The sequence below is a fragment of the Lepisosteus platostomus genome, chromosome 14 (genome assembly GCF_059453375.1).
Source record: "Lepisosteus platostomus isolate fLepPlt1 chromosome 14, fLepPlt1.hap1, whole genome shotgun sequence".
NCBI classification, from domain to species: Eukaryota; Metazoa; Chordata; class Actinopteri; order Semionotiformes; family Lepisosteidae; genus Lepisosteus; species Lepisosteus platostomus.
The window spans coordinates 37141335-37157211 of NC_142624.1; the positions used below are offsets into that span (position 1 = coordinate 37141335).

The 15877-nt window shown below is 39.7% G+C and overlaps 1 protein-coding gene across 1 annotated transcript in view; it reads right to left on the minus strand.

Annotated features, from left to right (window-relative positions):
* The window catches only part of neb (nebulin), an 88753-nt gene extending 81906 nt beyond the window's left edge, over positions 1-6847 (minus strand). The window contains exons 1-6 of the mRNA XM_088606099.1: positions 6724-6847; positions 5983-6101; positions 5533-5622; positions 1906-1956; positions 536-646; positions 352-459 (exon numbers count right to left, since the gene is read on the minus strand). Coding sequence (XP_088462225.1) covers positions 352-459; positions 536-646; positions 1906-1956; positions 5533-5601 — 339 coding nt within the window. The 5' untranslated portion in view covers positions 5602-5622; positions 5983-6101; positions 6724-6847. The remainder of the gene's footprint in view (positions 1-351; positions 460-535; positions 647-1905; positions 1957-5532; positions 5623-5982; positions 6102-6723) is intronic.
* Positions 6848-15877: the final 9030 nt, after the last annotated feature.

Genomic DNA, 15877 nt, shown 5'->3' on the forward strand with positions numbered 1-15877 from the left:
TATATAAGACAAATATAAGTGTATAATTTAACATAAGACCCTATATTATTGTATATGGGTTTGAAAAGAACTGTACTAACAAGTGGAAACAAAACATGATGCTTATGTATGCTACTGTAGTTTATATGGTGCAGTATCATAAACAAGCCTGCAGTCTTAACAGGAAATGTTCTGGTATTTTGCGTTAATGAATCAGGTGTTTTTAGCATGTTCAAAATTTGTGGGCGTATTTTAATTTATCCAGGAAGAGGCGATTGAAGCAGCACTTTGTTCCTGTATTTAATTAGCTCGGAAAGAAACGAGCTGTTGTCCCAAAGAGCGTTAACGTCCAGGTGAAAGGCATCGCTGTACCTCGCTGAGCTGTTGCTGAGCCTTCTTGATCCTGCGGAGTTCAGGGGTGTTCATTGTGATTGCGTAGGGTTTGCCTTTCTCCTTCTCATAGATCTCTCTGTACTTGTTCTAGGGGAAACAGTAGTCTGTTAGGCTGGAGCTTGCTAGAGGTGCAACCACGATTACTCCAGGGCCTTTCACACACCTGACTGAAGAGCTCCTGCATCTTCTGGCTGTGGGCCAGGTAGGGAGTCATGAATTTGGAGGTGTCAACTTTCCTCTTCTTCTTCACTTTCCGAACGGGCAAGCCCCCCACCTGCGGACCACAAAGAGAGGTGTGGGCGTCTCCGAAATGTCTCTGCCCAGGGTCCAAGCTGGACAGCACTGGGACGTGAGCAAGCAAACTGCAGTGAAAAATACAAAAACTGCACGCGGGTTTAACTGTAGTCATGCTCTTTAACTGATTTTGTAGTGTATAGACGTTTATTAATACATTGCTTCATTCCCACTTAACATTTGGTGAAAAACGATCCTATTTCTCATCAAGGCTTTGCGGTGAACCACGTCTGAATCTGTATTTCTGCTTCATCAAGCAAACTCTACAAATGACAGTGTGAAGGAAACGCGCTCCGCTAAGTCAGTCTCGTATCTTGTTGCAAAACAGCGGGAGGTACAGTAAGTGGGAAACGTTGTCTTTAGATGGTCACGCACCTCCTCACCCCCATAAACACCCCAATCCCATCTCGGAGCTGTGAAATGTCAAGAGCTAATTAAGATTTGCGTTATATTCTTACTAGCAATCTAACAATAGAATAGCAGTAAAGTTGGACGGGCATACAGTACTGTATATCGTAACAAACACTCACTTACAAGCTCATACGGTACAACAAGGCAAATCATAACAGTACAGAAAATGCAAACAATGATGGGTATAAAAAATATTATTTGAATTATTATTTTTTCCTTACACATGAACCTGGCAAATCAAGCAGATTAAAATGAAATTAAGTTCTGATACAATGCAAAGATGAGGAAAACGCTAACAGGCCAGATCTTTATTTGAACAAACCCACAGCTTCAGAGTCACAGAACACGACAGCGCGACACGAGCTGCCCAGGTAGGTCAAGACACGGGTGCGAGCAAGAGCGCCTCCAGAGGCTGCCGAGCGCGTGATGAGCTCTCATGCGCTGCTGTTGCACGACCCGTAAGCAAGGCTGCACGCTTTAAAAAAAAAAGTTAATTAAAAAAGCAGGGCCGTGCAGACCTTTTCAAGGACCGACAGCAATTATATCAATGAAACGGCTGCACACGTGGAACACTGAGGGTGTTTCATTTTCTCCCATTGCTTTTGCTTTCAAAAAAGATTTGACAAATGGAAGAGCTACAGTAGTTTGCCATCATTTTGCGCGCCGGCATCCGCACCGCCAGTGTTCAAAGCTGTTACTTCTTCCTGAAAGGCAAGTCCCCACAAACAGGCGAGGCAATGAAACAACCCTCTTTCGCATGCAAGCGCATTCTGCAAGCACAAGCCGCGTGTCTGCGTCTTCGCTGTCCTCGCGAACGAGCTGAATTACCTCTCCAACCTGAGTTTGCTGTGTGATCTCTTCTGTACGCTCCACGCAGTACTATAAACACAGGACACACTCCAGAGGCTCAAAATCGGAATCAAACTCAGATTAAAATACACCGGGCAATGTGACTTTTTCCAGCTCTGGTTGAAATGGCATTGGTGTTCCTTTTCAAAATGTAATGATGGAATGATTGCAATCGCTTAATCCACAAAACACAATCCGGTATATTTGCAGTGCAGAGTGCGATAATGTTCCTATGTAAACTTTAGGTTATGGTGCTTCAGGATGCGCGCTTGTCGTAACAAGGAACATGAACTTTTTTGAGGTTCTTGAAAATTATTAGGTTACAAGGATTAAGGATTTTTTAAAGCTCCGTCAATTAAGTACAAAACCTTTGCGAATGGAACTATTAAGAACGGTTTTAATGCCGTACTCCTCAGCCCAAAAAAATGTAATGCTTTTAAAATCTAATGGAAACATCAGTACAATTAAAATAAAGCTCTGCAATACGTTAACACAATAAGAAAGGTCGCAATACATGTATGTCTTTAATTTGTTCCTAGTAACATAAGGATCTCATTCAATCCTCTAGAATAATGTGATGACAATAGTTTTGACTGAAGACTTTTTTCTAAAGGATACATATGTTTTGCCTATTCTTTGTGCTTGATTGATAGAAGTGATCCATACTCCTATCGATATTAGGAGTTATTAGGGTTATTAACAAAGAGAACCTGCAGCATAAGTCATAGACTATAGCAACAGAAATCCTTTTAAAAATGAACTTTGGAAGTACCCATGTTGTAGATTCAAATTAAAGCATTTTTAGAGATTTCAAGATTTCTGGACTTTTTTTGGGGTGGGAGTGAGAACATCCCACATGAACTTAATCGGAATTTCAGAACATTAGCAAGACCTTGATTTAAATTATATTGTTCAGTAGTTACAACAGAACAGGAGGAAGAGGTTAAAATGTTTTAGGAACATGCTGTACAGTATGTGTATTTTTTAACGGTTGAATGGAAAAGGGTTCTTCTGGTTTGCTGGCTGCTGTAGTCCTGGGCTGGTTGTGTCTATTTTATCTGTATTATCCCTATGGCCAAGAGCTATTTTAACTGAATGTCTTCTGCACTGTCCTCCTGACTCATCTCCCCAAAGGCTCTGCATGCACTGTGGATGTCTCCACTGCTCTCATGAACATTCTAGAAGAACCCACATCGCTTATCCTCTCTAAAGAAAACTCTGACGGGAGCTGCAGACACACAGTCTGAAGAGGACGCCATACATTTGCACCCAGAGCTGGAAAAAAAAAAGGTCACTAGGTAGTTGTACAATTGTTCCCATGTCAGCGGCTTCTTTCACCTGAACCTGCAGAACTCAGGAGGACTGTGGTGAATTTGAGACCTGAGGGGGACTTGGCTTGACACAGGCTTAGGCACGTAACCCCAGTCAAATTTCAGTACCATGACGCTAATGCTTTGGAAGAGAGGAGTATGCACAGCACCAACCTTTCTCCCTTGCATTTCTGTATTGAATGTCACATATTATCTGTTTCCAGATTTATCACCATTTCAACAGATATAACAACACTAGAAAATGTGCCAATTGTGGAAATAGGGTCAAAGGTTCATTTTCACTGAATGGTCAGCAAAATGGATTAGTGAATTGAAAAAGTCACTTTTTATAATATCTCCGTTTTTAAACTTTGATTGAGAAAACTGATAACACCATTTTTAAAGGATATCATGACACACTCGATCAGTTCCAACATTCAAAATAAACTGTGTACTCTACATAAAGCCAAGAAATTAGTCTTTTGTTGGAGACAGAAAAGAATTGTACACTTATTGGTGTATATAACAAATTGATCTGTATTTAAAGTGGATAGGGCAAAACGAAAAGAGCTACATATTATTTTTCTGATAAAATCAACCTTTCTGATTCATTCCTGAAACAGGTACCTGTGTGTTGAAGAAAGAAGAAAAGAGTGAGATAAAGGTACTGTACATCCCCTTAGTTATGCAGATTCACTGAAGGAAGCCTCTTCTGATGCATGGTTTTGAAATGATTATGAAATGATTTTGAAGTGATTGTGATGATTAGAGACATAATTTTTAGAAAGGTGTAAGTAATCAAAAAATGCTTTATTGGAATGAAGTCCTCAGACGGGATCCAACGGATTTTTACAGGTCAAAAATGGAGCTCTCAATGGCATTGTTGTGTATGAATGGCATTCCAGCATAAAGATGCCAACAACACAATGAGATGTATTGTGAACGTAGTTTAAATGTATTACTTCACCCACTAGGACATACTTAACAGCAAGAGTAAAATAAGGCAACAAGCGATACATGGTTAACTTTAATCTCATTTCATTCAGAAATAAGAGATTAAACTGTTAACCCTTTGCTTTCACTCTCCTATTGAAATACTCAAATCACTCTAATGTGCTGTAATAATGAAATGTGACACATTTAATGTAATGAACTAAACAGTTTCATTGCCTGGTCATAAAAGAGCCAGGCAGTGAGAGAGACAGGAGAGACAAGCTGTGTAATGTTACAGCTTTATAAAGGATGTTCAGGATATATTTTAAAAGAATATAGTAGATCAATTGATTTTTTGTTACATGACATATTTAACACATCAATTTGAAAGGACAGTATAATTAGTACAGTACATGTTCACCACTCATTGCAGTGGTGACATCATACTGTCCTAATTTTGGTAATACATATCAGTTTCTGATACTGATGGCTTTTGGAGCAGTGTATTCAGTACACGGCTGTATTTGCCACTGCAGTGCCAATTAAAAAACAAAAAATAGCGGTGATCCAACATTTGTGTCAATTCCAGTGTAATCAAAAGCAATCAAAAACATTGCAATAGGAAATATAGCATTCTGGTAGAAACGCAATCCCACTGTTTTGGTATCTTAAGAGAAATCTAGATGTAACAATGCAGAGTTTCTTGTACAATTAATTTTCATCACCATGAAAGAATATATAATATATTATATCAATGAATTTCCAAATATTAATTGCTTAATTCTGCTTTTGGGAATCTATTGCATATGCATGAACAATATAATAGTTATATTGAATGTACCTTGCACTTGTTAAATATGTTTCCTTTCTGTAAAAGAGTGTTGGTTATGTGTGTGGTGGAGTTAAACAGTTATCACAAGCTTGGCAGTTCTAGAAATCAAATGCAAGTGCTATATGTTTACATAATAGATAAATTACTGCTGTCTGAAGGAAAAGCCTGGCTACTTGCTGAAGGAGAGAAACCTATTTGAAATGGGATATAACATTCCTCTAAATGGTTAGGGTGTCACTTATGAACTGCTGACTGCAAATATATCAGAGCTCAGTATTCACAGGCAGTTACCCGTCAGCTCTGAACAGAAATACTCTCATCAAGCAGAGGAAAAAGTCGAACATCTGCCAGCAGAGACAACGTTTTTATGGCATGACCCAGATCGAGATATAGATCTTTGGACCTAATATATGATGGATCTGAAAAACCTCTATTCCATTCACAGTAAGTGCATAATATGTGCATAGAAGTACTGTACATACTGTAAACATGTACATAAGGTATACTGAATACTGAAGATATTCATCTTACCTCCTCCACAATCTCCTCTTCAAACTCCTCCTCATACTCCTCATACTCCACAACCTCCTCAACCTCCATTTCTGTTCAGTATCAAAGGATCTAGACACAGACACAGTAGTGTAAATAACATCTTCTTATAATCAGCCCTTGGACACAGATACAGTAAATTATTGCATTCACCCACAAACTACTCCTTATCTAATTTCTTCATAAATCAGAAACTGATGATTATACCAAGCCAAACTACAGAAGCTGATGCAACTCTAATTAAAACACACTCCGCAATTGTTGTTGTTCCCTCTGAGCTGTTTTCATTTCTGGTCTTTAGCAGTAACTCAAAAAGAGAAGCCTTTAAATGGATACCACCCATAAGCCATGCCGCTGTTACTCAATGTGTTTACATGCACAAAATAAGAGCTGAAAGCCACAGAGAGACACAGTGCAATGTGAAGAACATACCGTTTAAAGAACAGTTTCCAGTTATAACCTTACAATAAGGAAGCTGCGTCCTTTCCATTCACATCACTGTTATTCCCTCTTTTTTTTGTGTGTGTTGCGGTTTCTGCAGTTTCTCAAACCTAAGAAAGCAATGCGTTACAATGAGAAGGTGAACACTGAAATATCGAAGGGAAAGGTGTCCTATGCGTCTAAAATGGACTGTGGAATGCTTTTGCAGGCCTCTCGGAGACAGAGCCTGAAGGGTTTGACACCCAGGGCTGCAGGCTGGGAGACCCCCTGCTGAAGACTCACGACAGCTGGTCCACGGCCCTAAAGTTATTTGTCACGTAAGCTAATGCCAGAGCCCCATTGGCTGGTTTTGTTTAGCTAGCTGAGCTGCAATTCCTTGTGAGGCTGCAGGTTAAATATAGGACCGCATTCTGCTATCCTCTTTTTTTAGTCCTGGCCTCAAACATTTCTCCAAAAACCTTCATCTAAACGCATATGCTACCTTTCGAACACAAAACGAATAGAAAACCCGAGACAAAATCCTGCCCTGCGCTCCAGAATACCAACAGGTGAGGAACTAGACTCCCAGGTGAGAGCGTGTTAAATGGAGCCGATGCTATCGCAGCCCTTCAGATGAGGACTACGAGAATGTGCAGCACCACCTGCCTTGAACATCTTTCTGAGCTGTAGGAGAAAAACTCTCTGGTCCAGGCGGTGCGGAGAAAGTAAAAGGAAAAGAGGACGTCCACTTACCAGTGATTCTATGTTAAAAGTTCCCCAGCAGCCAAAGCCTCCCCAACTCTTCCCTCCCAAGAATCGCTGGGCGAGAGCGCAGGGCTGCATCAGGCTCCCAGATTATCATGTGGCCCGGGTGGCCAATCAGGAAGCTGTTTTCTCAGGTTTCAAAAGCTAAATATACCTAGTGACCCCTTCAAAAAGACCACCTGTTCGGCAAATCCATACAGAATCAGGAATAAAAAAAAAAACACCACTGGGCTTATCGACTCCGCAAGGTGGCCAGCACAAAAGGAAAACAAAACTCGCACAAGCCCGGGGCAGTGTCCAGGCCCAGGAGACACTCTTGCTTGGTGGGGTCAGTAGAATGGAGGTGCAGCAGATTCCAGTTTCCTGCTGCTGTAACATTTGGAATAACCACTTTTATATTCACGTTCAGACCGCTGTCATTTATTTGCATCTCGCTTACAGGAAGGTAACATATGTGGCTTTCTACGACCTAACAGACTATTTGCTGCAGCCCATCTTGACGGGGTTTACTTTGGTTTGCTGCTACAGAGCAGACAATTGAAGTCAGAGATAATAAGTCCCTGTAATGCTGAGCATTGCTTGTGTTCCTCATTCATTCACAATTCAGCTGCAGATTTCCAGAAGCCTGAGGTTGTGCTCTGGAAGAACAATTCTTAAGTCACATGTGTGACAGTCTTTTCTGTGTGTGTATGTAGGGGAACACCACCTGTCTCCTGTAAAAGCACCAGAATGTTACAAAGGAAATGCAGAGTATAATTTCAGCCATGTAACTGTGATATCTAGTATCATCACCAGCTACAAAGGACACAGAACCTGCAAGCCTAAGGTTTTCCTGTTTGGTATACAAATTCACAGCTTGTACAGCAGCTTGATGTCAAAGCAATGCAGTGATACTGCAGGTGGTGCTATATTAAAATATTGTATTAAAATTAATTTTGTCATTCTTTTGCCTTTATGGCTTAATGAGCGGAATGGCTTTCTCTCTTTTATAACCTTTCCTGTGTTTTACATTATGTGAAACACGATAAAAAAAAAATCTCTCCTTTTGGAATCTGGAAAAGTCTTCAAGGGAAAATTAAGAACTTTCTATTTCTGGCAACAGCCTATCTGATAAAGCCCTTAAACCTCTCATCCCACACACGTACAGTCACACACACCTCTTCGTGAACACTTTTCGTTTTTATTTTAGATTTATTTAATGGTAAAAAAAAAATGGAAAAGGCGAATCGAGAAAAATGGACGGGAATCGGATATCAGCGTCACTAAACAGTCTTCCAGATGCACTGACGCACTTCCTTTCATTCAGTACTGCAGACGTAATGCAAGGAAACACGAGTCCAGTTTGCGCTTTTGAAAATAACCGAGTTTTTTTTGTGTGTGGTATTTCTCTGTGATATTGCCCAGTTAACTTTGTCCAGAAATTTGACGTTTGTTTGACAGACGTAGGCAACTGCAGGACCTTCCCACCCTACTTCTCTCTCGCATTCATTCTCTCTCCAGAGATCAGTGGCATCAGCAGTCTGGCTTTCAGCTTTCAGCGGAGTTGTGAAGCGACGGGGGGAAACACACTGGTCCTTCGCAGTAGAACAAAAAAAAAAAACGATTGTCTCTTCGATCGCTTTTGACACAAAACATCGGCTGGACACAGAGGTTTTAGTAAATTCTATCATGTTTTGAAAGCATACAGTACGTACTGTAATTGTCACAACTGAGCGCACTGATGTACAGTAATAAGGAGGTTTCAGAGGAAGGACAGGGTTAAAATGTTCTTTTTACCTGTAGCAAGACTCTTCCGACATGAAAACAGCAAAGATCAATAAAAAAGACCACGTCTGTTAATTGTTAAGTTGTTGAAGTTCCATAACTACATAAGAAAAATAACAGGTGATGATAAATGCATTCTACTGTATGTAGTTTACCACATAATCTTCAAACTGTCTGTAGCCAGGACCAATATGTGCTGTTCTTTTATTTAGGTAGCATTTTCTAAATCTGTCTCAACATTGATAACGGGCATTTATTTTAACCTTGCATTTTCATACTTTCTGCCATACTTCAGAGTTTAGAAACCGATTTAGTACAAATAATTTAACATTACAGAACAAGGTCAAGGCTGTAGGTCTTAATTATCTACTGCTGCAGAGGGCTTGGTGAATCTTTTAAATTACTACCATGAAACATTTATTGCGATATTAATAATTGATTATGGAAAAGAAGGCCTGTAACAGCACTGTCTTGACAGCATGAAATTCATTTGGAAAAAAAAATAATCAAAGACATTTTACGTCTTTTTTTATTCTTTTTTTGCCTTTTGTGGATTGAAAGTCTGTGGTTTGTATAATTTTTCATTTGTTGTCTTGTTACTTTCTGTAGCCTGGGGCTTTTAGCACTGCTGAATACAAGTCAGTGCCCTCACGTCCCACAGCGACTCGAGTATGATGTACTGTACAGTCTTATACAGCAGCTGGAAACACGGCAGGCTCATTCCCAGCTGACCACAGTACTGCTCTAAATGCTCACTAATGTTTTATGGCTAGATTTCTTTTTCAGCTTTCATGGCGTGTTACTACTTGTCAGCAATTTTACAACATGATAATGCCATGATTTAGGTATAAAGACAGCACTGTGTGTCCATTAGAAAGATTTAGAAAATGGTGATATTATTATCTAGCAGTACGCATTATGCACTGAGATGCATAGCTAAAATGTGAGACAAGTGTGCAGAAAATTGCAGAAAAAAGAAAGACAATTGAGGTCATCCCAATTGCAAACAAAAAATGGAAACATCCACAAACATTTATTACAATTCTTTGAACTTTACCTGTTTGCCATACCAGGCTCCAGTGTCCAAATCTTCTACTGTAAGTGTAGGTGTATATGTCTCTTCCCACCTTGGACTAATAACAACTAATAACTCTGGTAACCCTCTGAAGCTAACCAGTACCTGGATGGGAGACGAACTGGGAAAAACCAAGGACCAGATTGTCCAGCTCAGAAGCGAAAAACATGCAATTAGCTTTTCTAACTTTGTAATAAAGAAAAGAAACAAAGGCACGTGTGACAGAGCTCAGAGGTAATATAGAAATGTTACTTTGAGATATAGACAGTGTGAGACTGTGCCAGTGGCGGAGATATCCTGGCCCTGTGTGTTCTCAGCCCGTGACAGACTGGGATCACATCCCCAGAGCAGCAGGGAGGGCTCCTGCACTCATCACACGCGTCGCACAGAAATAAACCTGATGTGATTCACATTATTTGACGAAAAAAGGACGTCCTAATAATGTGCCGAAAATGAAGTTCAAAGCTTAAGAGCTTGAGCTTCAATGAGCTTTATAAAAAAACATGGGCGGAGCGGTGGCTCTGTGCCTCAGGATCTGCGCCTGTGGCTGGAAGGTTCTGGTTCAAATCCCGCGGCCGGCGGAGAAATCCTACTCCGTTGGGCCCCTGAGCAAGGCCCTTAACCCCAGCTGCTCCAGGGGTGCCGTATGAATGGCTGACCCTGTGCTCTGACCCCAGCTTCTCTCTCCCTGTCTGTGTGTCTCATGGAGAGCAAGCTGGGGTCTGTGAAAAGAAGAATTCCTAATACAAGAAATTGTATATGGCCAATAAAGTGATCTCACCTTATAAGAGTAGAAAATCACTCTAAGACCTCTGATTAGAGCGTCAGGCATCAATTTAAGAATATCGAGAGACAGACTTACATTCTTGAGATTTAGCAGCCAGAGGCTGAGCACCGACAAACATAACGTTTAAGAAAATATCAATACGTCCCCGTTTTTTGTTTCCAGGTAACGCGACGTGAGTAAGGAAACAACAATTTGACTGTGAATTGGAAGGAGGGTAAATCTGAGTGATGATATCCACTGCCATGTCTTGGAAGTACCTGATTTAAGGGTAACGTGTAGTATGGACAGTAGCAGCGAGGGGCTCCTGGACAGGCCTCTGAGGGGCGGGACAATGATAACCAAGTGACGTCAACTGTCCTCTTGCACAAATAAGACCCAGACCTGCAGAGAACCTCTTAGCAACGCCAGCTGAAACTGGAAGGCATTGAAGGAGGATGTTGGGGTAAATGGTGTCGAGGGCTGAAGCCTATCGAGTGACAACACAAGTAGCAAGAACCAGGAACAAGAATCCACAGAATTCAGACACATAACATGACTTTGCTACAAAAGGCAGAATTGAAATCGCTATGTATTTACTAAGGGCATTTTGATCTACAGAAAGCTTCTTTAGTAAAGGTCAAAGAATTCGTATCACTTCACACCTGAAAGGGGTCACAGGTGCAGACCAGGAATGGTGTACAGATGTGGGATCAATGTACTTCAAGTACTGAGCTTATTTATATTCGTGCACAGTATTTGTTAAAAACTAGAAAATTTAAGTTGCTAATTTTTAATTTAGAAAGCATATTTTTTAGGAAGGGCTACATGGGCTTACTTTCCAGAGCAGATGTATTGGCCTTTTTTGTTTTTAAAATATTTTCAGAATGTTGTGAATCATTTTGTTTAAAATGCCGTTATGCACATTTATCTAAATTTAGTGTAACTCCTAAAAATTAAAGACTATGCAGAACAGGACACATATTTAAAGACCTGTTTTTACACCTATGCGATGTTGTGCGTCACATAGTGATATGTCAGCGTGTCTGACCCCCTCTAGTGGTGACTTTGGTGAACACCAGTCACAGAAACAAACCTTCCCCCGCCTGTACATTTTTTACATGTGCTCGCAACAGAGATGAACTGGAAAGATTTTTTGTACATGCTGCACACCTCATTTACAACAATGTCAAAGCTGATCTTAAATCAGTCACTTCCACATTCCCTATCGGGTCTATGAGCAGATATTCTACAATGGGCAGAAATCTTTGCTTCCCATATGGAAAATGAAATATAACTAGAAGATACTCACATATATGTATATACAAAATGCATATACTGACATACATAATGTACACAAGCACTGGTAACAGAATGACAGAAACTGATAAAAATATTTTATGATTGCCAGCTGGAGTAAAGTCTCTACAGAGACACCAAAGAAGAAGGAGAAAGAGTCCAGGACAGCTGCTGTGTCAGTTCAGGTTATGAGATCATGTCACATTGGGGACAATAGCAGAGTAAACACTGACACAAGTTCTAAATCAGGCAGAGCACAAATACGACATGACTCACAAAAGCACGAGTTCAACGTCTGCTGGGAGACAGAGAAACACGGCAAAAGATGTTTATGCCTCACGAAAAGTGTGCTACCCCTGATCTCAATTAAAGAATAGCTACAGACGTGACCGTCGTGGGACTTTCTCATACTGCCTGCTTGGTGCCACTGCCCGGGGCTCGGAGAGTGGAAGCTCTTTCTCCAGTCCATCCGTGGAGATGGTAAAACACTTTCAGGAAAACCGTGTTGCCGCTTCAAGTGAAGCAGGTTGACCAGTAAGAGTCACTCTTCCCCCCCCGAGCAGAATTTCAAAATCTGTCACCCCAGTACGGTGAACAGGAACATTGTACTACAGAAGGTTCAGTCCTTTGGGCGAAACGTTAAACTGAGGTCCTAAACCTCTTAATCATTCAAGGTCCCATGGTACTCCTCCTGATGGGCTGTCTAACTGTACTGCTGGTGCAGAATGGCTGCTGTGGATACAGCAGTCTCTTGCTGCTGGAAGTGGCTGCCCTCTGCGCTTTGGGGGTCTTTGGATTGAAAAGCACTGTTTAAGTCACTAGAATTAGAACAAACGGCACTAGTTGGGATCTGGCCAGTCTCCATCAACATTTCTCCCTACACAGTGGCCCGGTCTGTGGATCTTCCATCAAGAACTAGAATGTCAGTTCCAATACCATTCAGTAATGACAGCAATGTCCTTCTGGATATGGGATTCTTGAGCAAATGTTCCTCTGGAATAAATCTGTCACTCTGATGATCTTGTAAATATGAGATTTTATACTTCTATAAAGCCACAGGAGACAAAACTTGAAGATAACCAATGCTTCACATGATAGACAAGTACTGTATGAATCAATGTAGCTTCACTTTTATCCTGTGATGTTTTTTATCCACCTATCCAAGGGCAATGCACATGCACATTTCTTTCAGGCTCTTTTCCTCTAATAAGACACACAAAACAAAGTCAGACTTTTACATGTTATTAGGAAATTCCACTGCTCATTGAACTGTGTGAAAAATAAATGATAATCTCAGGGAGAAGGGGATGAACATCTGAAAAAAGACATCCGATAATGAGGACATTTGGAATTTTTGTGTATAGAGATTTAAATTGTGAATGTTCTACTTTGAGATACAAACGATACAAAAGATTCAAATCTTTTAAATGACAATGAAAGGTATGCAACATTACCTAAATTGTATCAGTTTCCCACATGGCTGCTATATCAAATATAGCAGTTTTTCCCAAGGGAAGTGCTTATTGTCTTCTCTTGAAAAAAAATTCAGGTCCCCTAGAACTGTGAAAAGTTTCTTTTTTTTTTTTTACACAGAAACAAGGCAATGGATTTACAATTTAACACCCTAAGCTGTAATAAGGAAAAAAAAAACTTTATTAACATTACATTATCATTACGAATTGTAAACGTTAGTTCACTGTACACACTACAGATGAAGCTTGAAAATCACACAGAGAAGGTGCGCCTTTAAAAAATAAAGTATTTTCGACCATAATATTTCTGAAAATATTGACAGGTAGACATTCATGTTGAACATGTACCACCCTAAGATACCACTGCCAAAAGGAATTAATTTCTTCAAAACATTTTAATTTTCATTCCTTAGAGTGGCACACAAAAAGCATATATCAACATAAAATTCCACAGTTTAATTCTTTCCATTATTCCATTGTTCTCATGTATAAAAATTAACTTGAGACAACAGTGTGATGGGCATTGCCCTACAGAATGTGACTGCTTTGCAAGCACAGCACCCCCCCCCAAGATTTCCTTCAAAGACAACAGTCCTTCAAACATTTCAAGTTCCCAAAATGTTTCTTTCACAATGTGGAAATTCATATTTCCAGCTGCAACACATTTTATTCATGTTCAAAAGTGTTCGATTTGTATAGGAGCCCCACTGCTGAAATGTTTAGTTTAGCTGTATACTTTTAAACATTTAAATACAGTATAAAATACACAGCAGATACTGTGATTTACCCTTTAGGCATCTTGCATGAAAACTAAACGAATTCTAAGATGCAATATTAAGTGGACTCCATGTTAAACAGCTTTGGGAGTCAATTCCAAATTTCTCTTCCTAGACCAATTCTGGAAAGAGTGATGCTCTATTATTGCATTGCTTTTCCAGACATTAATCTGGATTTATCCATCATGGGAGGAGAAGAGGCATACTCCGAAAATACCCCAGGGTTTCCTTTAAAACGTTTACTTCTGCAATTAAGACAGATATACTGTACACAGACAGGAATGTGCAAACATACTGGGCAACAGCTAGGGTGCAGTCTAGGAATATCAGCAAGGGAAGCTCACATTTATGAGTGGAGGGCTTTGGACTGAAAGCAGAACAAAACCAAGAAATTCAAATTCAGTAACACTTCCATATAGGGGTGCAAATTCATATATAAACCCCTTATAACCTCTAATATAAGAGAAGAACATTAATGTGTCAATCACTGAGGTTACCCATGATGAAAAACATTTTTATTAACTAAAGTCAGGATATTTGTTATTTATAAATACTTCATAAATACTTATACTGAAAGGTGTCCCAAAATTTATATACCGAGAAGCATTAAAAGCACAAATTGTATTTTACAAATTCATAAATTTTAAGACGTTTCCAATATTTATTTATTGCATTTTAATGCCTCTCACTTCATAATAGCAATTACTCCAGCTTTAAATCCAAGTGTTTTTATATTGGATTGCACTCTAAATCATGCTTTGGTAGATATACTGTAAATATTTACTTATAAGTAGTATTATATTAATATACCGGTAATTCTCCTACCTAGGTCTATACTGTAAACTGCGATTAACGTGACAGCCCAGACAGAAAGAGGTCAAGACTCCCTTCTAATCAGAATCAATTAAATTAAACAGCTTGCTATCTGAAAGCTTAATACCACATACACTTTGCTTCAGGATCCTTGTTCAATAACTGCTAATAAAATATATTTTCCAGTATGAACAGACACCGTCAAGTTCTGCAGTATCCCCCATCTCAGCACTTCCGTTTCACCAGAATCTGCACACGAAGATTGTACCTGTTAAAGTCTACGACCAACAAAAAAGCGCTGGGCATGGCTTTTAAGAAAAAAAGCCGGCAGTCAAACTGAACATAATTTGACCTGTAAGGTCCCAATAACAGGAATGAGGAAAAATAGGCAGTTCTTAATTGCTTTAAGCACCTGCACAAAACTGACATATTTCCATGACCTCTCACCTGACTACAACTATATACCCAGAGCACTGTTCTTTAGATCAGGAGAGTTAAACATGGTGTCCTGACTACTAGTCATTACAGATCTCCCAGAGCACTGTTCTTAAGACTAGTGGTGTTAAAAGTGCCTTCCTGACTACTAGTCATTAGAGACCCTGGAGCACTGTTCTTAAGAGTAGGGGCATTAACTCTGATGTTGTCACTTCTCCCACTGACCTGCTGTGTAGTTAACTGCAAAGTGCTTTGGGATGAAAAACGCGATCTAAATTCAATTAACTTAGTATTAGTAAGAACACAGGGACAGGAAATGAAGCCACGTCAAAATAATAAAAACGGAGGTACTCTACAAAACAATAAATAAATACCACAGTGCGCACTGCGCTTTAAAAAAACGAAGTGCAAGAAAAACTAGCCAGTGCAGAGAAGGCAGCATCAGTGTACACTCAAGAAACTTCAAATGAGCAGCAGTGTAATTTCCGGAAACTGAAAATACCAGAGGACTGAAATGCCTTTAACCACCAAATCACACCCCAAGTAACATTCTAAACAGTATGAATAAAAAAAAATCTAAATATCATCTACCTTTTTTTAACCGGTTCAGTGTTGTCTTTGTCAAATACCAAACTTTGGAGAGTAATTTTGCATTGTGGATTTTCAGTCACATAAATGGATGGCAGAGGTTAAATCAGCATACAAAATTTCTCAAGTCTAGTCAAGATATAGTTGTTGTAAACAT